Below are 26,068 nucleotides of genomic sequence, written 5' to 3'. Positions count from 1 at the left end.
GTGATAATTTTGTAACACAATTTTTATGATATCACAACTTATGCAAATATTTTGTACCCTAACATTTAAAAAATATTGTTAGACAACTTCTGCACATAATTTGTACACGATATCCATATAATACAAATTGTATGGAAAAAATGGTTGAATGAAAAAAAAAAGGAAAAAAAAACTCGAAGTGGTGCTGTCGTCGCGCACCAGCAACGGTGGCGACGAGCGCGTGTGAACTCAACATTATTGCGCCCCACGACTCTCTCGTGCTTGGCCAGTACGCCTTGTCCACCAGGTGCGCCGCCGGGCGCACGCGGAGCGGCAAGGACGCCGGCCGCGGCGGCTGGAACAGGAAGTCGATGATCCCGGTGCCGGCACGGTACGGTAGGCACTAGGCAGCAGCTGGTGTCGTTCGCCGTCGCGGGGATGTCGGGCGCCTGGCACTACTTGCCGAGGTCCGGCTCCTGGATGGGCGCCACGAGTGCGCCCGCCAGGCCAGGGCCAGCACCACTGCCGCCCCGACGAGGCTGAGCAGGACGCCGCGGCGGTCGACGGCGGCCTTGCAGGTGATCGGGTGCGGCCGCTGCGGCTTCGTCTCGTGGAGGAGAACGCCGCTGCGCCCAAGTGACTGCAGGAGGCTGCTTATGGCGTGCGAGCTCCTCCGGCACTTGGAGCTAAGCCCGCGCTCTCCTCTCCACGCTGCTTGCTGCGAACTCTTTGAATCGATGTGATTACTGTGAGCCCGTGGTGTGGCGCACACGACGCTGTATATGTATAGCAAGTTAGCAACGCCTGCTTGTTTCCGTGCGACGGTTACATCCAGCTGATCAGTGAAGAGCTCTGGGCCGCGCGCATCCTCCCGCTCTGCTGCCGCCGCGCTCCGCTGAGCATGCGCTCGGGGACGCGCCAACCAGCACAGCGATGGGCTTTCGCCGCGGCGCGGCATGGTAGACAGAACGAGCTAGCCCGACGCCCATGGCGTGTGACCTACTTACCGACCTTTCGCGACGAAGAGAAAACATTACATCGATGATGTTTATTGGGAATAATGAGAACTAAACTTGATTGAGTACAAAAACTGGTTCTAAGTTATCAAACACATGCATGGAAGACGAAAACAACCTAGCTATCATCACTACTACCACCAGCCTTGGACTACTCTTCGTCTCCGTTTGCATCAAATATTGTCGCACTACTCTTCGTCTCCGTCTGCATCAGATCTTGTTGATCTTGGGCGCCACGACGAGGGGGTTCTTCTTCGTCTCCGTCTGCATCAGATCTTGTTGATCTTGGGCGCCACGACGAGGGGGTTCTTCTTGGCGATCTGCTCTCGGTCCACCGCAGCGGCAGACAAACCCAAGCAGCCCCACCTTCTTCTTGCACCCCGCGCACCTGCTCGGCGCCGCCTTCGCTGCCGGCGCGCTAGAAGTTGCCGCGGAAATCTCAGGCGGCGCCGGCTGCTCGGGCGCGACCTCGATCTTCTCCGCCGTGGCAGGGGCGGCGTCGGCGTTCTTGAGGAAGTCCCTGTAGCAACTCGAGCACATGTTCTTGGTCGCCGCGGACCCGAAGAAGCTGCACCCGTTCGCGCACATGACGGGCGCCGCGGCGGCGGCGGCGCCGGAGGCCGCCTCGTGCTTCCCCGTTGTCTCCGCGGAGGAGCCGCTCTCCTTCTCTGCTGGCGCCGCGTCGACCATCTTCTGGGCGACGGCGGCGCTGCCCGAGGACCCTTCGTGCTTCTCTTTCTCTGCCGGCCCAGGCGCCGCGTCGACCTTCTTCTCGGTGACGGGAGCGACGACGGCGGTCTTCATCACGTGATTCTTGTAGCACTGGGAGCAAAAATTTTTGGTCGCGGCGCTCCCGAAGAAACCGCAGCCGTTGGCACACATCGGCGTGGCGCCGGCGGTGACCTCCTGCTTCTCCGCCGCCATGGATCTCGTCGGTGATGCGGTCGCTTCTAGAGATCGGATGGCGCCGTGAGCACGAGAAGTTGTTTTGTCGTGAGAGTAGGGGAGCGTGGCCCTCCTTTTTGTTATAGGGAGAGCGCGAGCCGACTTCGTCGAGTCGGGGTCGGACTAGTAGCTTCCTAGTTCGAGTCGCGCTTGGGTCGTCTGACCGGAAGACTCCTGGCGCGATCTCTCTCGGCAGCTCGACGACCCCGCGGATCGGAGCATTCTACCTCTGCCAGTTATTAAGTGGCGGAGCGCACGATGCCGTGCCGACGTGGTTGCCGTTGACGATGATGTCGGCCTCGGCCATGTCGGCGGTGGCAAGAGGCGGACCGACCCCAAGGGTTCCTCCACGTCCCGGTCGCCGCCCGCACTCCGGCCGGCTCGGAGCACGTCGCGGCGATCTCGACGGGTTCGTTTCAAGCCGTGCCGTGCCGTGCCGCCGATTCGATGTCGGCATGTCGCCGCGCACGCCTGGAACGCAAGCCGCTTCTACCGCGCGCGCGTCCCTGGCAGCGAGCCACCCCGGCTGCAGCGCCGCCGGATCCAGCGCATAGGCCCGGCTGGTCGCAGACCATATGATCACGCGTCGTTGCTGCCGAACGCCGTCCAGGCAATGCAAGCAGGTCCGTGGTCCACCAGCACCCGCTGCGCGCCCAGAGGCAGCTCGTTATCGCCATGGCGGAGCTGACGACTGCGTGGCGGCGCGGTTTCGTAACGACGGCGTGGCCAGGTGGGCGGTGGGCGACCCCAAGGGTGGACTGTATATCAAATACCGTCCGGGGGGTGGACCGTAAATGAAATACCGTCCACCCCATGCGCCATGTCAACCGGTGGATCGAACCTGACCGGTCGAGATTGACGAGCATACCCCTACCCCATCTTCCTCCACGCCCGGTCGCCGGCTCGCCGCGCGCTGCCAGCATGCCGGCCGGCTCAGAGCACGTCACGGCGACCTCGGCCGGTTTGTCCTGAGCCGTGCCGTGCCGCCGCGTCGGTACGTCGTGCAGCAGCCGGGGTCCGCCGCGCCGCCGTCGTGGGAACGTTGGGCGTCCGGCAGCTCTCGATGTCCGGGGCCTGGACGGCGGCCGGGCGCCGCCGCTCTGCCCAGGCTGAGGAGCACGTCGCGGCGGCGGCCGTGGTTTCGGCGCGCGCTGGGTGTGGAGGGGAACTCTGCGCTCAAGTGTTCGTAGTTTTAGGCTGCATGCCGCGCGCGTGGCGGAGGCGTAGCACTTGGTGGCAGTAGTGGCACGTCGGTGCTCGGTCTCCATATGTGCTTCTGCAAGTGATCCTCGAGCTTCTCTGAAACTTTGTGGCCGACTGTTTTGACTGTCCGTTTTACGGGGATTGCATTGTGACGTGACATGGCAAGTTGATGGGAAAACCTTTTTGAGGGCATTAGCTAGGAGTACTTTAGTGAGTGGAGACCAGAGAGGCCACACCGCCGCAGCACTATACGTCGTCAGTGTTTGACGCCAGGTACACCGTACACAGCATGCGTCCTGGACCCCTGACATGTTCAAGTGGCGTTTAACCCTGCAACATCTGTAGAGTGCCTACCACGTACTACATGAAGACGACGTACAAATGCCAGCAGGCAGCAGCAAAGAGAAGCATCGTGGGGTGCAGGGATTCCAGAAGCGGCGCGCTAAGGCGGCGCATCCGGAGACCGGAGATCAGGTGACAACGTGCGTGCTTGCGGAGAAGGTTGCGGGAATTCTCAAGTAGCCAGCCAAAGAATCTGGCCTTGGCGTGCTTGATTACGTTGCCATGTCTCTGTTATTTGCATGTGTATTATTTACTAGGACGATTGGCGCGCTTCGCCGCGCCAGAGATACTAAAAAATGGCTACAGCTCAAAATTTGTTGGACAATGGTTTTTGTTTTGCGTGTCACCATAGTTAATGTTGGCATGTTGCCCCCATGGCCCCATCACAGCATGGAAGGTATCAGTAATCAACAAAGTTCTCGTAATCTTATTCTTATATCCAACTGTACAATGACATAATAAATTAATTTTGATAAAAAAGGAAAACAACCGCGACTAACTTTGGAAACCATGTAATTTGCCATCAGTTTAGAACATGCGGGGCCCTCTGCCTCAACTAAAATGCAGGTGCATCCACGTCAATGCAGAGTACTGAACATGCTACTGCAACTACTAGAGAACGCTGCTAGAGGTTCAGAGCAAGCAACTGATACTGCACTCCTCATGACTTCCTGCTTCAGCCTTGTGTTCCGAAACCAAAAGGATTCCGAGAAACGATTACTCTATGTTTGCAGGTCACACTTTGGACCGAGAGAAAGAAACAGAACCTGCACATTTGCAAACATAAATAACGCATGGGAATAGCATATTGCTATATTCTTTCAGGAAGACAAAAAAAAAATAATGCAGGGGAACATGTAATCGACCTAATAGGCGAGCATGTAATAAAAACATAATGTAGGCGAACATCTGAAAATGATAAATCAGACTAATAGCCACAACATGAATCCCTAACTCGAAAAGAGCAAAAACGTTCCATTTCATACATGCGACGGTAAACTGGAATATGTCTGTAAAGAAACATGGAAATGCTAATTCATGAAACATAAGACCTCAAAAGATTTCAGATTATTTGTTGCTGTAAAATAGTTGAACTAACAATATGAAGGGTAATGTTAGAAGAAAGCAACAGACGCGGTATAGAAATCGCCGAAGACTATTTCAGTGCAGGTAATACCCATTGTTAGACAGATGTCTGATTGGCACTATGTAGGCGCATCTTTAGTTCCATATCCAATTCCTACAGTAAACTCTTGACACATGCATTTGAAGGACTATTGCAGATTTGTGTTGGTCCGTCATGAGGACTCACCTACCATTAAATAAACTCGTGTACCAGATTTCACTAATATCAGTTAGAATAATCAGCAGAAAGCATGAGTGGAAGCAAAACTAAAGCTGAGTAGGTAGCACCTTGAATCTAGTTCAGCCCAAGGTTCCTACCACGCAAGTTGAATAGGTAGCTTGCCATAGAATCGATACAATATCATATTGCCTTTCTCTGACTTCTGAAACATGAACAAAATCCAATGAAAACTAAGGTCTCGTTTACTTCCCAAGTTGGGAGTTGCAAAATTGGCATTTTGCCATAAATGCGACACTGTAGCGTTTCGTTTGTATTTGTGAATTATTATCCAAATATTGACTAATTAGGCTCAAAAGATTCGTCTCGTAAAGTACAACAAAACTGTGCAATTAGTTTTTGATTTCGTCTACATTTAGTACTCCATGCATGTACCGCAAGTTTGATGTGATGGGGAATCTTCTTTTTGCATAGTGTCAAAGTTGGGAGTTTGGAGGGAAGTAAACAAGGGCTAACACCAGCAGAATGTAGAAGGATGAGAAAAAAACAAACACTTCAATAGGAAGAATTAATGTTTATTCCTTTTTCCTACCCTGGAAACTAAAGTGATTTCCCTGTAGTACATATATCATGATGCTGATACAAAAAAGGGAAACCAAATGAGCTACCTGCGAGTGTGAAACAGTGTGAAAAAAAATTACAAAGAGGTTACTAAACTGTTAATGTAACATAGTGAAATTCGCCCAAACATTAGCCTTAAGGAATCATGAATCTGTATTACTGTGTGAAGAAATTTATCAACGGGGGTTATCATTGCCCTGTCTTTCTTTCTTTCTTTCTTTCTTTCTTTCTTTCTTTCGATCAGTATAGTTGCCTTGCATTATTGGAGCATGTCTTGGTTTCCTTGCGCGAAAAGCAGCCGTGTCTGCTTCTGTTTTCGTAATCAAGTTTTCCTGCGCGTTACGTTTCGTGCGCCTGTCGCCTTTACATAAGCAACCCCACTCCCCCACTCTTTCCCCTCCCCTTCCTTACCCACCCGCTCCCGTCTCTCCGCCGCTTCCTTGGAAGAAGACGAAACCCTCGCCCACAAATCCATTCCAGCCGAATCCGGTGAGTCCCGTCCCGTGCGCTTCTTCTCTTGTCTTCCATCAATCAACCCGGGTTTCCGCCGATCGGGGGCTCGCTCTAATCGACTTGTGGCTGTTTCGTGTTTTTGGTTTGGGTGGATTCCAGGGCCAGGAGCAGTTCATCGCCTTCATCCGATCCCGTCGCTTCCCTACGCAACCCGACCCAACTCGTAAGATTCCCCTCGATTGGCTCCTAGTTTTCGCCCGATCGGTTGGATTGATGTGTGTGTTTTTTTTTCGTGGAGTTGATTTTGGAAATGGTTGGTAGGCAGGAAGGAGCATGATGGCCAAGACCAGCTCGTTCAAGCTGGAGCACCCCCTCGGTTCGTTCCCATGCCTCTTCTGATTCTGTGATTGTGTAGATTGATGTCTGTGTGCTTTTCTTCGGGGAGTTAATTCTGCTTGCTTGTTAGGGTTTCGAAGATTGACTGTAGTACAAATTTAGGAGTAATTTGTGGATTGATAGTTCCGAGGAACGGAACAATTATTCATCTAGTTGCCTAGATTTATCAATAACCATAAATCCATAATCTGTGTGCCTTGTGGGAGAAGGTCACCTCTGTTCAAAAATTAGCAGCTACCGGTTAAACGATGCAAGTCTTGTGCCAATTTTTTAGCAGCTTATCATGACGTTATGTTGCTGGTGTTGATTAGGTAGCAGTAAATACTTTTATACTTGACTGCTTTAATGTGATTTGAGTATTTGACTTAGTTGTCTGCCATCTGATTTTATGTAAGATAGTGTTGTCCGGTAGTTATGCATGATCGAAGCTGCTAGCTAATTGAAAATTTATACTGGCCATCTAGTTTGTCTAATGAGATTTTTCTGAGGTGGTTCCTTTTCTGGAGGATTATATATTTGGGATTTATTCATATTGAATCACATAATGCATTTTAACTCAAAAAATGTTGTTGTATGTTCACAAGGCTTTGATGGCCTAGAGCCACTTAGGCCTTAGTGGAAGCTGCAGCTGTGATTTTCAAACTCTATTTGGTATTGAAACGTTCCCGATGGTTGACATTTGACAATGTGCTCGTGCTCCTGATAAGTTACAGGACAATCAGATTTAATTGTGCTTTTGTGCTAAGTTGTTGTGATTTCCTAACTCAACTTTGCATTTTTTATTAGCTTATGGTTGAGTGGACATAAGTTAGTTGGTTAACGATATTGATTGACATGCGCCTTACCTGTGTAATAATGATAGATTTTCTTTTCAAATTTGCACTAGGCAACATTTGATGACTGTAAGTTGCACAATAACAATTCTATATCCCACCTCTGATTGAGGCTTTAGTGGGAAGCTGCGGTTGTGCCTTCAAAATTATATTTGATATTGAAAGGTTCCTGATGGTTGACTGTGTGCTCATGACCCTGACAAGTTACAGGATAATAAGATTCAGTCGTACTTTTATGCTAATTTGTTACTATTTCCTAGCTGAACGTAACAGTTTTGCTAGCATTTATGGTTGAGTTGACGTTAGTTGATTAACATCAATTGATTGACATGGGTGCCTTACTTGACATGGATAATTATAGTAGATTTTTTTTATCCCTTGAGAAGCAGATAAGATAAATTTGCACTTGGCAACATTTGACGACTCTGTTGGTTCATGTTCTTTCACAATACCAATTCTATACATCCCAGCAATAATTTCCAACATGTTCCTCCATCATTTTCTCGCAAGAGAATTTATCTTTTTATTCAGGTTACAAACTGAATTCTGAAGCTGTTATGCCTTGTGTTACAGAGAAGAGGCAATCTGAGGCTGACCGGATCAGAGAGAAGTACCCTGACAGAATTCCTGTAAGCTTCTACCCTCCTGTTTACTCTGCTTCTTTTGTCATGGTTGCTTTGCAAGTTTATGACAATTTGTGTAATGCAGGTGATTGTTGAGAAGGCTGAGAGGAGTGATATTCCTGACATTGACAAGAAAAAGTCAGTTCTCAACTTCCCTAAGTTACCATAATTGCCATACTCTTTACAACTAAAATATACCAAGGACTATCATAAACATTTTTTTATGAGTAATGCTAGCAGGGCTTTTCTTTCCCCTGATAACTGATGGTAGTTGGTGCCATCGTAGCATTATTGGGCTGCCCCAAGACATAAATGCAACAGTATTGTTCTGTGGTCATTTGTGCGCACGTTCTATTAAATTGCCCCAATTACATCATGATCTATGGTGTCATTGGAAATCTTTTGATACTGGCAACTCATTGACGACACTACTAATAAATAAGCTTGTGTCGAGTTAAATATAGTTTCCACACTTCTGTGGTCCAGAAACAGTTTGTTATTTAAGTAGGTTTTGCTTCAAGGAACTCCAGTACCGTTGTGGATCAAAGGAAATGCTGCTGCATGAAAGCAATATTGCACACATCAAAGCATTATGTGCCATGGCAGCCATAAGCTGTTCTGATTTTCTGATGCCCATCACTTTGCAGGTACCTCGTCCCTGCTGATCTTACAGTTGGACAATTCGTGTACGTTGTTAGGAAGAGAATCAAGCTCAGTGCCGAGAAGGCTATCTTCATCTTTGTGAAGAACACTCTTCCACCAACAGGTCTGGAAAACAAATACAGCAACAGCATTTGTGCAACTCTGTATTTGTCTTCGTGACTTTCTTGTGCATTGGGCCATATGATCCGCTTTCTCACTTCATTGCCTCTCTTTTACTTTGCGCAGCTGCTCTGATGTCCGCAATCTATGAAGAGAACAAGGACGAGGATGGATTCCTGTACATGACTTACAGTGGCGAGAACACCTTCGGGCTGCACTAGATGGCGCCACAGCTCACCGCAATCGTCCACCCTTGCTTCCTTACTAATGCCTCCTGTAAATAAGACCTGCCAAGCAACTGTGTATATCCTGGTTTCCTCATTGCAAGTGACTGCACTCTACTACTAAACACCTATCAGCTGTCCTTAATATACATCGTTTAAATCAAGTAATTGACTGGCCTTGCAACAACTGGTCAATATGTTACAGAAGTGTCCTCATGTTGGTCTCTGATTTCTGTTGCTACGGTTGTTACTGGTGTTTCTTTGTGAGCCTGTAACAAGGTCAATCTAGGCTGCTGTGTGTGTGCCATTGAATCCGGTCGCTGTTGCCGTTTCATTGCCGTACCGACAGCGGCAGCTGATGGAAAAGCTCACCGGCAGGCACGAGGGCCTTATGTCGCCGGCGCCATTTACTGCCTCTAGGCTAAGGCTCTGTTTCTGATGAGCATGGCGGCAGAAGCCTGGATGGTGGTGCCTTGCTGCACGACGGGGGTGTCGGGATGAATGCTGGGATCCTTGTTCTTGGCGTTTGTAGCGTCGCCATTGCCCCTGCTGTGGACGCTGGGGCCGGTCTGTTGCAGCATTTACTTTCGGCTGTTCGTCTGGCCTGGGTCCTGCTCCTGCTCTTCTGGAATTTGATGTTGGCCGTATGTTTTGTTGGCAAGTGGCATGGACCAAGGAGAAGCCATGTCCCTGGCACGTGTTTGGTTTCTCAGATCAAACAATCATTGTGTAACGTATAGATCCTAACAATCTTTCTCGGATCCTGACGTATAGGATTTGTGCCAAATGAAGTTGCTGCTTCTCCAGCGAAGTGGTTAGGATTTCGTGAGTTTCGGGCTGGCAGGGTTATCACCAGTGAGCACGGAGCTTTGAGGGAGGATTGTTGGTAGGGTGGAACTGGAACGGCGAGGTGGCTGACGCTGTTGCCCAGCTGGCCGTGGCCCGTTGGAAGTGAAGTACGTACCAGTGTATAGTACCACGGGCTGTGTGGGGGCGACACTTCTGTGGTAGGGCGGTGTCTGTGGGAGGAAAGAAACAACCGAGTGAGGAAAGAATTGTTTAAAGTTTGAAGACGACCTATCGTCCAACGGCCACGAATTTGGATTGCTACTGTCCTAGACAGCTTTTCAGGACTTACAAATCTTCTGGGTCGTGGACTCGTTGTTGAAGGCAAATATTTGTATACAAGCACCCATCGAAGTGCAAGTGTAATCTCCCTTTTCGAACGCAATGCCTACACATGGTGGGGTACGTAAATCCGATCGGGAGCTGCCGATTACCAGAAAAGGACAAGCAGAGCTGCTGATTGCTGATGGGAAGCCTGAACTGAACCTCTCACCTAACTGAAATCACAACAGTTCGTCCATGTATAATTGACGCCTAGGCAGGCAGAAACCATACAACGCAAGGAATAGGTGTTTGACCTCTAGAGGTAGAGTGGAATGATGAATGGTCGATGGTCCAGTTTGCTGGCCGAGAAAAGGGAAATTCAACCATCTACGCCTCCACTCCATCATTCGCCCTAGCTCTAGCCTGTAGTAGCCAGGGGAAAGAACCGGGCACGCAGGCTTCTTTAATTTTGAGCCATGCATCGTATGCTCTCGTCCATTCCCTCTTGGCAGCAGTACCGCTAGCTATAAGCTGGCAAGGCGACGTGCTGTAGCCGCTTGACGACGACCAGTCTGCATGCGGATCGATCGCACGCCGTCGTACGAGGAGGCGTCGAGGACGGCTGCGGTTGTTGGCTCTGCAATCAGGATGGGATCTCCCTTTTCGGTGTGGTTGGTTGGTTAGGGGCAAGCAGATCGGTCTCCGGCACGCGAGGAGCAGTGATCTCGCTCGCTCCACCATGTAATTCCTAAAGCCGGGGGATTGGTGGTGATGATCGTGCGTGGGAGTACCTTGTTGTCCCATCTAGTTCTGCGGTTGCATGCATGGGCCTGCTGCACGGTTCCATGTGCATGCACGGTCCATGCGCATGGAGTAATTGGAAGTATCTCTCCATCGTCCTGAATTTTTTTTCTATAATGAAATGATGTGATAAAAAAAACAGAACAGAAGCTCTATGCACGGGGGGCAACACCGTTACACCAACGGTCCAACACACACACATCCTGCGCGCAGCATTAAAACTGGCCGCAGAGGGGGAAAAGCTGGCCTGTGCAGAAGACGTAGGTTAATTCCACATAACATGATCTGCGTCCATGCAGCTACTAGCTAGCCCAGATCGTTCGTTGATTAATTGGAATACAGGAGTACTTCTGTACTTATAAAAAAAGTCATTTTGCGATTTAAAATTTATCAAAAAAATAAGTTATTATACTTAATTTGGCATGTGTGCATGTCATCGTGTGCATATGGGCATGCAACATTCAATTAACGTCAAATATGACTTAATAAATAGGGGCAATTTTACCCCTTGTTGATCTGTTTTAAATTTCTAAGATGACTTATTTTTTAGAACGGAGGGAGTATATATGTTGGCTCTTGTCTTGTATTTTAAATAGAGAAAGTCCGTACTTCACTCCTCAATTGTCACATTCGTCCAAACTTTATCCTTGAACTATAAAAACAAACAAAATCGGATAAATCAGGTGCATAGTGTCAAAGTCGGAGAGCGCCACGGTGCAAAAGGTGTGATCGGCCATGGAAGGAGACTTGGGAGCTTTGATGAGGCGCCGGCCGGTGGAAACAAGCAGAGGATATAGAGGAGGAAGGTGAAAAAAGAAGGATGACCCGTTGGCCCTAACGCAACGCGACATCCATGTTAGCGAATCACCGCCACATCGCCCCCCAAACCGGGTAGAATTGGCTCGGTGTAATTTGTCTGACTTTGACAATTGTGTGTCGTCGTATGTTTTATGATTTTATAGTATTCTAAGAATGAAAACCGGACGAACGTGATAGTTGGATATGTGACCCGGCCCATGCATCTTCTCTAGCAGACGCAACGGGATTCGATGATGGGAGTACATGCCGCTGGAAGCAAAAAAAAGAAAAGCATTACGCGTACGCGTGCGCACAGAGAGTTGATTTTTTTGCATTATATATTCCTCACAGCATGCACCCCTTGTCCGTGACCATGTTGCGTGACGCTAGCTCCCACGCTAAGTCGATAGTCGCAATCGTAATGCCAACCAAAAGGCCATCATATGATATGTGTACGTGTCAAGAGCAGCTTAATTATTACTACTGTACATGATTGAAAGGAAATGCACGGTGGGTTGTTCCATGCACCACATGATGCATGTATAAATGATATGAATGGTGGGGTTCAACAATTTTTTTTTACGGTTCACTCCTACTAGTAGAGTAATAAATTAAGTGTGATTGCATCATCTGGATGAGTTGATACAATTTACCTAACTAAACAAAATATAAAATGATCATTATTATTTTGAAGCATTTCATGCCTGTACTAAACGATACAAGCAACTAAATGCAGCTAGATCGATCCGATTGATCCGTAAGTGCCCATTCACAACAGAAGGCGTAATTTTGCATGCATGCAGTCGTCAGGCAGTCAGCGCCAAATTAACGGCTTGCAGTTCCTCGCCGCTCGTAGCCACCGTCGTCGGCGACGTCCAGGCCAAACTGGCCGGCCGGTGCCTTGGAAGCATTTCCTACCGCAGCCGGCCGCCCGGCGGCCCATCAGAGGCAGAGCTAGTGCCATCACACGGCACTCGACCGTTTTCGTCAAGGCATTGCATACGCTTGTCCCTCGCCGGCGCAGCCAGCCAATGACATGCCGATCATGCGTTGCCGTACGAGAGAGAGAGAGAGAGAGAGAGAGAGAGAGAGAGAGAGAGAGAGAGAGACGAAAAGGCGAACCAAACATGCCATGCCATGCCTGCAGGCGCCTGTAGGGATAGCAAGAGTTACTGCAGCGCAATAACCGCGGCCTCCCCCACACGGCCACACCCCTCTCCCCAGCACACAGATTCCACAGTGCCGTGCGTGCCCGCCGCGCTGCCGCCTATCGGAATCCTTCTTCAATGCCTCCGGACTCCATCTCCGCCTCGCCCTCTCGCTCCAGGCATCTCCTTGCATGCGAGGGCGCGAGACCGAGACTGTGACTCGACACACGCCACTCGCCCTTTGCCCTTGCTCTCCTTCAATTCAATGTGGCACTTGAATTCCCAACCTCCTCTTTGTTGGGTTGTTGGCGCATTCACTCATTCACTTCACTTGGCTCGTCGTCGTCGCTGCTACACTACAGACGACTACACCTAAGCTAGCTCCTCCTCTATGTAAGCCACTGTGCGAGCTTCAATTCGGCACTGCCATCCGTCCATCCTATATGTACCCCATGATCGATCACGTACCAGCGTGCTTCGCTTCCATCATCTCTCACCCCCACTCTCACTCTGCTCCATCTGCATCATCATCGCCTAGCTCGCTCCGATCCAACGAGCAAAGGCCTATTAAAGGAGCCCGTGCCTTGCTCCCGTCCTGCCCTCACCCTCCTTTCGTCTCCTCTCCCATGAAACTAAACTACGAAAGGAGTGCCGGCCTTCTTTCTTGAGCACTGTTAGCTGTGCATGTCCTCGAGCGAGTTAGTTTCCCAGTGTTCATCAGATCAGTTCTCGTTTAATTTGCTGTGTTGAGTTGCTATTGTTTTTTTTTTCTTCCTAGCTAGCTTGCTCCTTCGGCTGCCATTGCTCCGGTGTACGTGGTAAGAACACCGCCGTGCTTGATCGCCCTCTCCCGCTCTCCCTCTCTCTGGGAATGAACGGGATATTGGTGCGGTTCAATCAGAAAGCTTGTGCTCCAAAGGCCAGGGGCTCCACTCTTTGATTGAGCCGTGCCAATATCACGTCGTCGCGTTGCGCCCTATGTCATCAGGATATGTCTCTCATTGTTCTTACTGTTCAGATTTTTTTTGGCGCGTCTGGATCATCACCAGTTGCAAGCTTACCCTGACTGTTCTCTTTACTTTAAATTTTTTTTTGTTGAAAACTTACGAGCTGCTGACTATTGTTGTTACCACTAGGCTATGCAGTAGATATAGTTCTTTTACACGTTATATATTGTTCATTTTGCTTGCGTATACCACTGGTCCTTCACGAGACAAAGAAGGGGTTCAGATTTACATCATGGAAGATTATTGCAGTGTTGGTGTTATATATGATCTGGTTCACTTATTGTGAGATTGTGTTCATGCTATTTGATTTCATGCTTGCAAAATGCATCTTCATCACATACTATGAAAGTCTGCTGTTCCAGAATTTAATTGCAATGGATGTATCTTTGTATTTTTTTTCATAAGTAGGTAATGATTTCTGCAAAATGCACCGTAGTACCATTATTCCTTCAGCAAGTTCTCTCTCCTTATAATTCAGATTTATAGTACATTATTATTTTTTTGAACGTTACAGACTTACAGCACATAATTTTTGTAGCCATTGTAAGGGCGGGACTCAAAAGAGTACTCCTGAGTCCTGACTATATGGATTCTTGAGCTGAAAATATGGCAGTTCATAGTACCATTATAACCAGGACAGTCATCCCTACTTTCATACGTTTTTCAACATAATTTGCCGTTAACTTTTTTTTTTAAAAAAAAAGCGTGCTGATCTGGTATTAATAGAGAAGAGACCTTGTCGTTGCATTTTCCCTGTGTTCCAAATACTGCTACAAATTTTCAGCCAAGCTGCTACAGTACAAAACAATTGGAGTTGAAGCTTGCCCACTGTGGAACAGCACAGAGGCATTTCTCTTGAAGACCGAATTAGATCAGCTAAAGGAGAGAAAGATAGTAGAGACAAACGGATACATGCATCTTGCCATCGTTGTGTGCCAGCTTTAGCATTGGCATTTTCTGCAAACTCGAAAGCTGATCATCAACATGCCCAAGCAAGACCGACCGATATCTACTACTACATTACAAGTATGGTTCAGTCTTCACTAGCTCTGGCCTGTGATAAAGAGCATAGCTTGAAAGAGCATCTCGAAACGACAGTTGGAGCAAGCTTTCATGTTTCTGTATTCTGCTTTCCCTGGCCTTCATTTTCCACAGAAAAACACCGTGATTTCTTCTCAGTGTAATAACAATATATGTACAATGCGAAATGGTCCTCTTGTTTATCTCTGTCCTGTATGTATTGCAGTAAAAACTTTCTATCTCATACTGACCTTCACATTGGATGAGGTGCCTCTGCCGTTCTGGGGGACCGAAGAAGATGTGATCGTCATGGAGTACTGTACCGGTCAGATAAGTACAGGTCCACTGGTCCTTCTCCTTCATAGGCCTAGAGAGGTGTTCAGTTTCTGATTTCATTGGCACTTGCAAACTCTTTGCAGGCCGCGGGAAACAAAGTGTATGTTCTATTAGTACTAGCTAATGAACATAAAAGAGTGGAAAACCATAGTTGGCACTTGGCAGCATGTTTATTGTTCAAAAAAAATAATTGGAAGTGTGCCACATCAGTTTTGCTTCCGAGAATACCCTAGGAGTACTGCTCATTTGTATATTAAAATGAAAAAAATAGTAAGAGAACCGATAAAAAAACTCGAGATGCGAGTTGCTCTCTAACTTGTGAAATTAGATATCATATGTACCGGAACACAACTCATTTGAAACATTTCGGTCTTGGCAGGTGATGTAACTGATGATTATGATGCAAAAAAGATGATGGCTGAAAAGCTGAAACGGCTAATTTGTTGTGAGAGGAAAATACTGTTTGGTGGCTGATAAACCGGCTGAATAAGCTGAAGCGAACAGGCCTGGAAAGATGATAACGCCATGGTAAAGTTGAACGATGGCAGCAAGGAACCATTGGCCGCAGGAAACTTACACTACCAGTAATCTCGTACGATTAGCTACTGCCTTGCGGCAGGCCAGTGACAAAACTAACTATTGGCAATAAAACGCAGGCCGTTCTCTCTGAAGAAACTGACTGCACCAGCACGGCATAAATACCGCCGCAGCGGCAAGGCACGCAATTTTTTACAGCAGGCAAAGTAAATTCACTCAGTACTGCAAGAAGGTGCAGCAGCAGCACTAGCACTGTGCGGATTCTTCTGCTGCGTGAATTTTTTTCCTTGGGACCGATGCCTCGTGCTCGCGAGCATCTGTCAGAAAGTGCAGCTACTCCTTGCTGATCTACGGACTGAACGGAACGACTGATCCTCCATGATTGGCTTGGATGGAGCCATAGCCAAGCCTGAGCCATCCGCTGCATGTGATTTGCCATCAGGCAAGCGGGTTCAGGATCGGTATGATTTGATCTAGCAACCAAAAGGTGCAGCTAATAAGAGTCGCACTGATGCAGGAATTCGCTGGCGTATTCTGCATTTGGAATTCAGATTTTTTCCAAGACCATGGCGTCGTGGAGCTGCGGCCAATGGTGGAGCTGCCCGACACGAAGCATGAGTTGGCAGGGAGGATAAGGGGCCGGCCGACCCCTCCGAGGGAGATGAGCATGTACCCGTGTAGGCAAGAGCTTAACGCCTGTCCCCTGCCTTTGCCGGCCGGGAGGCCAACCAGCCGCGAAGCCATGCTCACGAGATCAGCTGAAGCCTGAAGGCATGGTTTTGTCATGTGGTGTGTGTCTGCAGACAAGTCCGGCGATCGCTGACGAATTTGCACACATTTTCATCCCTCCATCAGTTCGTCTCGGTTGCATTTGGTTGCTTCGATGCGTTCGTCTTGGTGATCAAGCAGCTATTATCTCCTCAATTTAACGATGGCAGCATCTCTCTAGATCCTTCTGACCTCTGAATATTTTTGCAATATGAAACCGAGTACGCATGTAGACTGCATCAAAGTGCGATTCAGTAACTGGGATGGTACTTGTGCTAGCGACAACATTTGAAACAAGCAGAGAACGGTTTAATTCAGATACGAACGTTTCGTATACTCATGGTCATCTGCAAATTTGAAACCTCTTGCATTGCACCCATATTTAGCATTGAAACCTCTTTAAATCAGAAACAACGGCAAACACCTGACGCCTGACGGTACGCTTACAGGCAGCTCTGCTCTCTTGCGCGCACACGCAACGCAAGATCTGAAACACATGTTGCACGTTCTGCATAACTGAGAGCTGGTCACCAGCTGCAAATCTGAAGCTCTGAACAACACGCAACATGCAAATCTCAGGTTCTGGCGCCACAGAAGCAGATCAAAACATGAAAATTGTCTCTCTCCTCTCCCGGATTAGCCTACTAATGGCCGGGCAAGATAACGTGGTTGAGGTTGTTTTCTTCAGCTTTTGGCGTTTCTTCAGTTTCGGTCGCAGGCGATAGAATTGATCCGGATAAAAGGTTCTATAGATTTGCGTTAGAAAAACACTGTTGGCGTTTCACCTGCGAAGGATTCGAAAGGTAATCTTTTGATTCCCCCGACGATCCTTGGACCTTGGATTGGCCTCAAAAGCGAAGGGCATCCAGCTTGCGGCGACGGCGGGGAGAGCTGCGGGAGGAGGGTCGCACGTCACAGCGGCGGTGGTGGAACGGAGCAAGAAGGATGCGGCAGTGAGGAACCGGCGAGGAAGAGGAAGACAGGATCCGGAGCCCGGAGGAGGATCGGAAGTCTGTTCGCCGGCGACGATATGGCTGCCGCCGTCGCCGGAGCTGAAGGGGATGGATAGCAGCCGAAAAGAAGAGCCACTTTGTTAAAAAAATCAGGATCGCGATCCAAACTATGGGTATACGTAAATACTATGGAGTTTTTTAAATATTTGGATCGCGATTAATAATCGCGATCCAAATATTTACACAAAACCTCTAATTTGGATCGTGAATAATAGTCGCGATCCTAGGTGGTTTCTGCGAAACGTTTAGGCCCCGCTTCTCAGCCACAGGCGGCGAGTCCGGGACACACCGTCCAGCCCCCGGTCCGCCGCGGCGACCTCGACCGCGTGCTCGGCGGTGCCTCACCGTTTTCTCCCGCACCACGCCGCCGTATCCACGGCCTGGATTCGCCACTGCGGCGACGCCTCATCCCTCACCGACCTCTTCTTCCGCTGCTCCGGTGCCTTCAGTCCTTCACTCCACCAGCGATGTCTCCGACAGCAGTACAGTACCCCCCGCCCATGGCGACTCCGTTCTCCGAGCGTGCCAAGAGAATGACCCTCTCTTCCACCACGATGTCCATGTTCCGGTGGATGCCTGGCGGCGGCGGGACCTGGAGGCTATTTGATCTCCAGATATGAACAAGATTAGCCTTTTCATACACGGAGTTACTGACAGTCATCTACACAGTCCAAAAGTTTGCAGCTATATATTGCTGTCGATTGTATGACTATTTCGTAAGGACGATACGCTTACAGCTCTGCAGCAGACATGAGCAACGTCAAATCTGAAAGATACACTGCACATTCAGAATAGCCATATTATCCTTGACTGAATCCAGGTGCAACCTCCCGTGCAAAAGCGTCAGACTGCCAACAGAAGTCCGGTGGTTCAGGCGAAAACCTGAACCACCCTGGGAGACGTGGTGGACGACGTGTTTCAGTTCGATCACCCTGGGATACGGCGGTGTCAGTTCATCGACGAGGTGTACGCCGTCGCGGTGGCGCGGTCCGACGCCGACAGCAACGTGCAGCGCATGCTTGCTGGACCGTGGACCTGCTTGCATCGCATCGACGGCGTTCGGCAGGAACGAGCAAACTTACGCGTGATCATGGTCTGCGACCGACCGGGCCTATGCGCTGGATCCGGCGCCGCTGCAGCCGGGGACGCGCGCCCGACCCAGCTCGGAAAGAACCCGCCGAGATCGCCGCGGCGTGCTCTGAGCCGGCCGGCATGCGGGCGGTGCGCAGCACCCGCGCGGACTAGACGGGCGAGAGGAATATGGAAAGAGGGCCTTTCTGCGAGTATTATTCTCGTCAATCTCGACCGGTCAGGTTCGATCCAACGATTAGTATAAGCCCATGGGGGTGGACGGTATTTCATTTACCGTCCACCCCGGGACGGGATTTGATTTACCGTCCGTCCGTCCGCCTCTTGCCACCGCCGACATGGCCGCCATCGTCGAGACGTCGACGGCAACCACCAGGCACCTCGGAGATGGGAACAGGATGGCGCATGACGTGTTCCAGGCGGCGCTCCTGGGATACGGCGCTGCCAGCAGTCTTCATCGACGAGGTGGACGCCGTCGGGGCGTCGCGATGGCCTTGCGGCCTGGCGCGGTTCGACGCCGACCGCGAGATGCAGCCTGTCATGGTGTCTGGCGAACCTGCTCGCATGGACGGAGTTCCAGAAGCACGGAGTTTTGATCGATCTGTACCGGTACCGCAAGCTCCCACAGCTGCTGCGTCATTGCCTCATTAGCAACTTGCGCGCACGCAGTCATGGCAGCGAGCCGCGAGGACACGCTGGACCGGCGACATCGACCTAGAGGTCCCGGCGGAACGGCACTACACGGCATGGACCCGCCAAGATCGCCGCGGCGTATTCTGAGCCGGCTGACACAGGCCCGGCCCAGGGTGTGTTGTCTAATAAGCGGTCTCATGCATTGACACGTAATCTAGAGATGACTCAACAGTTAACCTGTACAATGAGTTGTCTTATAAATTGTCTGGTAGAGCTATATAAATCTTTAATTTGTGCATATGAAAAAAAGAAATATTATAAGTTGCACGACAATAATAATTTATACAATGGTTGTTGAGTTGTCAAAGTGACGGAAACAAAAGATGGTCTTGATTGGCCACTGCATGTTTATGGCTATATTGTCGCCAGGATGTTGTAGATCAAAATCTCAACCTCTTCTTCCACCGCAAAAGGGATAACTGCCAAACCCTCACCCAACAGGTACCTAAGTGTGCATTTTATTTTCACTTTTTCAGTTCTCTCATATTTTTAGCTAGTATTGTTACTCTGTAGTCTGTCTTGTATACATATTTATTTTCAGGTTAACGTTTTAATGAAATTGTTAATTAACTGAATGGATAGTTTGACGCCATCAAACTTTGAATATAGGCATATAGCAAAGAAAACAGGAATAATATTGTAGAGAACTCAAATGGTAGAAAAACTGAATGCATAAAATTGTCGCTTCTATAGTCTGTGAGTCATATATTATATAGAAAGAAAAGTTTGTGCCAGATGCTTATTTCCTGCTTCCTTCTTTTGTTTTACAGAAGCAAGCAAATATCCATAACGTTCAGTTGAGTAATATTATCAGTTGTAATGATTGCAGGATTCATGCCTGCTGTTGACAGGACCATCTCGCCCAGTTATGATAATTGATCCAGTTACTTTCGAAGTTGATCTCAAAGCAAAGGGGAAAACAGAGTCTGAGGATAAAGTGTTGAGCTTGAAAGTCTTCAAAAAAACGCGTGGATGATTTCAATGTCCTTGAACGTTGCTTCAGCAAACGTAGCACTGTTGAGTTTGCATTTGCTGTAGTTTATCAAGCAGTTGAGGCCACTGTATACAGTGTCAAAGTTATTTCTGGGTCATGGCCGGATCATCTTCGAGGACAAGTTGTTTCCCGTACCACCAGCGCAGTTCAGAAGGATACTGTGTTACTTGATTCTCGAGAGGCAATAATGCCTATCACTTCTGATGGTACAATTGAGCTTTCAAGGAGTGTTGTTTCTGTGGCACTAGGAGAACAGCTGAACATTTGTGTGGTGGCTTCACAAGTTGGTGACAGATCAGATGTTGTTGAAGAAGTGATGGCATATTTCACACCTCAAGAGGCCGGCTGGAGTCTTGGTAAATGTGGTTTTGGCTTCTGTGAGCTGGAAATTACTATTGCTTGGTCCCTCTTTACTATCACGGCAGATCAGAATTCACGCAAGAGGGCTGTTGTACTGAATAGGTTTGGCCATTGAGACGTGCAGTCGTATGGTAACGACGGGCAACGGCCGCAAAGGAAAGGCTGGAGAATCACAGAGCAAAGTCATAGGAGCAGTTGTCTAACCAATCAAAGAGTTGAATACAGTTTTGGGAATAAACAGAAAGAAATAGTTAGTAGGAGAAGTTGTCTGTAGAAGCAAATAGTTCTGAATTTTCAGGCTGAGAGAACAATTTTTTGGGACTGAGTTTCTCGGTAAATTCTTACATTACACTTTGAGGATGTTCTGCTGTCAGCGACCACAATGTAAGTTGACAATTATAATGCCAGATAAACTTTCATTCAAAGTGTCAGCATCACCCTGAAAATTGTACAATAAGTGACTGAAATTTACAGGCCTGAAATTTCAAATCTGCACGGGCAAGAAATAAGAGTTAGCACAAACTGCAGCAGAATGCATGCACTCTCTAACCTGTGATCCAACAACAACAATGATCGGAGGACGTGCTTTGCTCTTGAAAGAAAGGATTATTAGGCGGGCAGAGGTAAATGACAAGCTGTAAGAGGGAGTTCTCGCCGATGTCACCTCACCGAACCCTCCACTAGTGTCACGTCATCGATGTTTTCGCCGGAGCTCGCTTGAAACATGAGCTGCTGTACCGCCAGAATTCAGAAACCTCTAAAACAAGCTGGAGAAAGAACATGGCAAGACAACCCAGAGGAAAACCGCCGTATCACAATTTGTCTATATGTAGCTGATCAGTAAGGAATTGTGATTTGTAACTTGTGACTAGGATGAGCTCTTCCCTGTAAATTCTTTTTTTTTTTTGCAGAGATTATGACTGATCAGTGAGCAGTAAGAATCCAACTGAGCAAGCACCCAAGCACCTGCAATCAAGTTATTGTCTTGATTTGTACAATGATGCAGAGATTTATAGTACCTGTCTCCATGATTCTTCTTCTTCTTCTTGTTTTGGAAAATTACATGTCCATGCCACAAGCAAACGGGGAGCGAATTCGGGTTATCAAATCTGAAATATACACTACCCATTCTGAATAGCATGCCATCTGCAAAACTGAGCAGCCCACGGCATGCAGATCAGCAGATGTCAAGTTCTCTCGCGGCACGGAAGCATCTCAAATCGTGAACTCTGCTTTCTGGGATTAGCTCGTGAACGCCGGAGGAAGACACCGTGGTTGAGGCAGTTTTTCTTCATCTCTTGGGTTTTACCACTCTGGGTCGCATTGCTCTGAATATGAATTTTTTTTCCTTCATTGGGCTTTTTAAGTGCGGAGACTGTGTAGTATGTGTTTGACGAATCAAGGCTTGGCGACGGCGCCGGCGTCGGCGTCCAGCGTGCCCAACGGCGGGAAAGCTGCGGGACGGAGGGGTACAGCAGCGGAGGAGGGAAGGAGTCAGAAGAGGCGCGACAAGGTATATCCGGCGAGAAATGCGAAGGGGGGCCCGAGGAGTTGTCGAAGCCCGTTCGCACGCGACGAGGCGGCCGTCGCCGTCGCCGGAGCGGAAGGGGAAGAGAGCACAGAGGGATAGCAGCCAAAAATAGGGACCATTCTGTAAAATATCAGGACAGATTAGGGTCCTAATTGAAAAAAGTTGGATCGCGATTATTAATCGCGATCCAAATTAGGGGGTTTTCTGAAAAACGTTCAAGGGTCCCCTGTCCCCTCCCAGCCACCTCGACGCCGTCCACTCCCAGCTCCGCCGCAGCGACCTCGACAACGCCCCTGTCGGCGTCTCCTCCCGGACGACACCCCGGCCCGCATTCGGTACTTCGTCGACGCCCGTCCCTTTCCTCTTCTTCCGCCGCTCCGACGCGGCGACGCCGACCCTCAGAACGGCTAGGACGTGCTCTTCCCTGTAAAATCCTTTTGCAGAGATTATGATTGATCAGAACTGATACTGGCAGTTGCAGCCTTGCAGGCATTCATCCCTTGTCAACGAGCTTGCAATGAACTTGAATACTTGAGAAGCTTTTGGTGACTTGCTAGTGGGCAGCGGCTGCAATGCGTTGCAGCCTGTAGATTTAAAGTTTAAACAGCACATTTCGAGATAAGCATAAACAGCACAACTGCAGCATTCAGCAGCCCAGAAATTTGATCAGAAAATTAACGCACATCAAATTCCAGACAGATGCACACCTTTGTTTTGGAAAATAAAGCGTTATTAGACGGGGAGAGGTAAAATGTTGAGCTCTAAGAGGGACTCTTACAGAAGTTACAGTGGGAGCACTGCAGCAGCCTGTCATGGACAGGACAAGAGAGATGCAAAAGAGAACTGTAGCTGAAGGAACATCCATTTGTACAATCTATGAGGGCTTGTAGTACTTTGTTGGCACGAAGGGCATCTTGGTGACAATAGCATCATAGGACTTCCCACGAACAACCACCTTGAACTCTGTCCCAGCTTTGTGCAACCCCGATTTCACGTAACCCATGGCGATGTTCTTCTTCAGGCACGGGCTGAACCCTCCGCTGGTCACCTCACCGATGTTCTCCCCAGAGTTGCTAACGAGCTCGCTGTGACTCCGTGCAGGCGGCCCTTGTGTGAACATGCCGACACGCCTGATCTTTGGGCCTTCTTGAAGCTGTTTGAGGATCACATCTGCACCCAGGAAGCCGCCTTCAGCTCTCCTCCTCTTGCCGATTGCCCATGAGAGTCCAGCCTCAACGGGCGTGATGTGCTGCTCCATGTCGTTGCCATAAAGGCAGAGGCCAGCCTCCAGGCGGAGACTGTCACGGGCGCCCAAACCAGTCAGCCGCACCTTGCCCTCAGATTTCTCCAGGATAGCCTTTGCAAGATCGACTGCATTCTCTGATGGAACAGAGATTTCAAAGCCATCTTCACCAGTGTAACTGAAATAAGAAATAAGATATATTTAGAATAATTAAAGGATGAAAAGCTCCAAGGCCACATATAGAAACTTTACAGGGACTCCTCGTTATCAAAAGATATGAACTCCAGATGTTGGGAAGATGAAAAGAACAGCCATGCCAATAAAATGTGGAATTCACATACTGGCCGATGTAAAATCCTACACTGAAGGATCATGAAAAAACTAACATAAGATGGCATTTGATCAACTGTCCTACAGTTGGTTGAGCAATAACCACCGAAGTCATCACCTTGGATGCTGGAACAAATAGGAAATGATATATATTCTTTATGTATGATGGAAGAGTGATAGCTAATCAATGTAAAGAAGATAGTACTTGGGCGGACTTCATCTAGTTTTCAAGAAAGATCAGAATCTAACAAGGTGCATTTTTTTAATAATGGAGGTAAGAAAGCAAAGTAATACCCAGTTCTCGTGAGAAAGCACTCATATCCATTAATGTCAATCATCTTGAAGTCACTGAAGTACATTTTGCTCAAATCTTCTTTCGTCAGCAACTGAAGAGTTGGTGCAGCAAGAGGACCCTGCTTATGTCAAGAAAAAAGTTAAAATGCTGCCTTCCTATGAATTTGGGAACTGGTATACGTATCATGACTTGAAGAACTGAACTTTCTACTTGCCATTAAAGTGAAAGTTGACCGTTTCTGTGAAATGATTTTAAATATGCTTAGGGAGAGTAAAAAATTGGAATACTACTTCCAAAGCAATTAGACATGAAAACCATAGGCGTGAAATGCAGATTGATTCTATCCATGATTACAGAGCAGTGAGAACACTTATCTACCTACGACATGAAGAAATTGTGAATCATAAATCGGGTAGAAAAAATGGTTCGTCACGAACCAGGTTCCATGTTTCGACAATTCACCCCAAACATTTCTTAACCACAAAAGTAAGACCATGGATGAAGCTTTAATCCCACCAACCAAGAAAAGAACATGCAAACCTGCTCGGCTGCTATCTCACATAAACCAATCCAGTGAAGCACGGAAGGCACTCTAAGGTAATAAAGATTTGACTTAGCAAATAGAAATCAAGTACCATTGCTTGATACACTACATAAATTAGAGATATAACTAAATGACATCTATGTCTCTTATTTAATGTTTTACCAATCATAAAGAAGCACATCAGACACGTACACATGAATCACAAAATTTAATGTTTTACCATCAACATAACATCAATATAAGGCCTACATACTGAACTATTGCCATGCCATCACTTTGATGGGTTATTGACCAAACACAATTGTCTAGCTAAAAAGACTCATCGCACTTGATACTGACAAAATTAAAACACATAAGCTAAAAAAACAATTCCGAGACAAACCGCAAACACTGTTCACCACACTATCAACAATCACAGTCCACACTCCACGGCATCACAGGGCATACTGAAAATAAAAATCCAAGCAAAAATCAAACACGAAATCAGCTTCTTGGCTAAGCAATCTGCATCAGTTGCAGACTTGCAGTCATACACATCCTATTGCCCTGTAGCAAACAAGTCTCTGCATATATCTACTATCTAGTGATCCTGCACATCTGAACTCAATCACATTTTTTTCAAACAACAAAAAACGTTAACATCTAACACATTAGTTTCTCTATCCTGTCGTCATTGCATCTTCAGCACATTTTTTTAAAAAAAAAAACTCCATTCCCCAATCCTAGAAATCACCATATAAACCTATCGTGGTCATCAATGAAAACAAACCATGAACACCAGCAGGTGTATCAGCAAGAGGGCAAGAGAATGGCAGTATGGCACAGACCTGCAATGCGAGCAGCGAGCGCTCATCGTGGATGTGCCACTTGACGTCCCCACCCTTCTTGTTGAATGCCTCCATGTGCGCCCCGATGTGTGCCAGGTCCTTGTCCCTGCAGCCGGCGTTGACGACGAGGTAGATGTGCTGGTCGGTGACCTTGGTGACGACGGAGTCGTCGATGGCGCCGCCTTTCTCGTTGGTGAATACGGTGAGCGTGCCGGTGCCGTCTCTGAGGCCCGCGACGTCGGCGATGACGAGGGACTCAAGGAAGGGGATGGCGCCGCGGCCCTTGAGGCTGAGGCCGCACATGTGTGCGACGTCGAAGAGGCTGCCGTTGGTGCGGCAGTTGACGGTGGAGTCCATGATGGAGTCCTTGTACTGGATGGGCATGCTCCAGCCGGCGAACGGCACCATCTTGCCGCCGTTGGCCACGTGGAAGTCGTAGAGCGCCGTCTTCTTGAGCTCGGCCTCCGCCGCCTCCGCTGCGCCCGCCAGATGGCGAACGCGCGCGGGCGCCGCACCGTAGGAGCCGGCGGCGGCGCGACGGGCGAGGGTGGCGCACGCGAGGAGGCCTCTCATCGTCGCCGCCGGGATGCGCGGGTGGTGGGGTTGATTGGGTGGATTCTTTTGGAGAATTGGTGGGAGGGGAGGGCGAAAAAAAGAGAGATTTGAGGGGGTGGGTGGAGACGGTGGGATCCGGGTGTGTGGGTGGAGGGTGGTGGTGCGCGCGATCGGAGCAGCAGCGGCGGGGGTGTTTGGTGATGACGGATCAGTGAGTGATCAGAGCTCGCCTTTGTCCGGTTTGGTGGTGGATGCTGACGGCTCCTCGACTCGCACTCACCAGTCACCACACCCACCCGTGCAGCTCTTGTCGCTTCCTAGGAGCGACCAGCGCTGTGGGGTTCAGATTAGGATAAAAAGGAAACCAAA

At 48.6% G+C, this 26,068-nt stretch overlaps 3 protein-coding genes across 5 annotated transcripts; 1 reads left to right on the top strand and 2 right to left on the bottom strand.

Annotated features, from left to right (window-relative positions):
* Positions 1 to 1,205: 1,205 nt before the first annotated feature.
* LOC101777239 (zinc finger A20 and AN1 domain-containing stress-associated protein 12) lies at positions 1,206 to 1,978 on the bottom strand. Its single transcript, XM_004978188.2, has one exon. The coding sequence runs from the start codon at positions 1,917 to 1,919 to the stop codon at positions 1,206 to 1,208; it is 714 nt and encodes a 237-aa protein (XP_004978245.1). The 5' UTR covers positions 1,920 to 1,978.
* Positions 1,979 to 5,739: 3,761 nt separating this feature from the next.
* Positions 5,740 to 8,907, top strand: LOC101773436 (autophagy-related protein 8C). 3 transcript variants are annotated; one of them, XM_004976811.4, is made up of 7 exons: positions 5,740 to 5,898; positions 6,022 to 6,085; positions 6,188 to 6,238; positions 7,665 to 7,720; positions 7,800 to 7,852; positions 8,362 to 8,480; positions 8,603 to 8,907. In XM_004976811.4, exons 3-7 carry the CDS (start codon positions 6,196 to 6,198, stop codon positions 8,695 to 8,697), a joined length of 366 nt encoding a protein of 121 aa, XP_004976868.1. In that variant the 5' UTR covers positions 5,740 to 5,898; positions 6,022 to 6,085; positions 6,188 to 6,195; the 3' UTR covers positions 8,698 to 8,907. The 3 variants fall into 3 exon arrangements, with proteins under 3 accessions (XP_004976868.1, XP_004976867.1, XP_004976866.1); XM_004976810.3 differs by having other exon boundaries at positions 6,184 to 6,238; XM_004976809.4 differs by having other exon boundaries at positions 6,161 to 6,238.
* Positions 8,908 to 22,553: 13,646 nt separating this feature from the next.
* LOC101773028 (aminomethyltransferase, mitochondrial) lies at positions 22,554 to 25,864 on the bottom strand. Its single transcript, XM_004976808.4, has 3 exons — positions 25,145 to 25,864; positions 23,773 to 23,891; positions 22,554 to 23,326 (listed from the first exon to the last, which is right to left on the bottom strand). Exons 1-3 carry the CDS (start codon positions 25,715 to 25,717, stop codon positions 22,780 to 22,782), a joined length of 1,239 nt encoding a protein of 412 aa, XP_004976865.1. The 5' UTR covers positions 25,718 to 25,864; the 3' UTR covers positions 22,554 to 22,779.
* Positions 25,865 to 26,068: the final 204 nt, after the last annotated feature.

The sequence above is a fragment of the Setaria italica genome, chromosome VII (assembly GCF_000263155.2).
Source record: "Setaria italica strain Yugu1 chromosome VII, Setaria_italica_v2.0, whole genome shotgun sequence".
Taxonomy (NCBI): domain Eukaryota; kingdom Viridiplantae; phylum Streptophyta; class Magnoliopsida; order Poales; family Poaceae; genus Setaria; species Setaria italica.
This window is presented reverse-complemented; position numbering and strand designations above follow the sequence as displayed.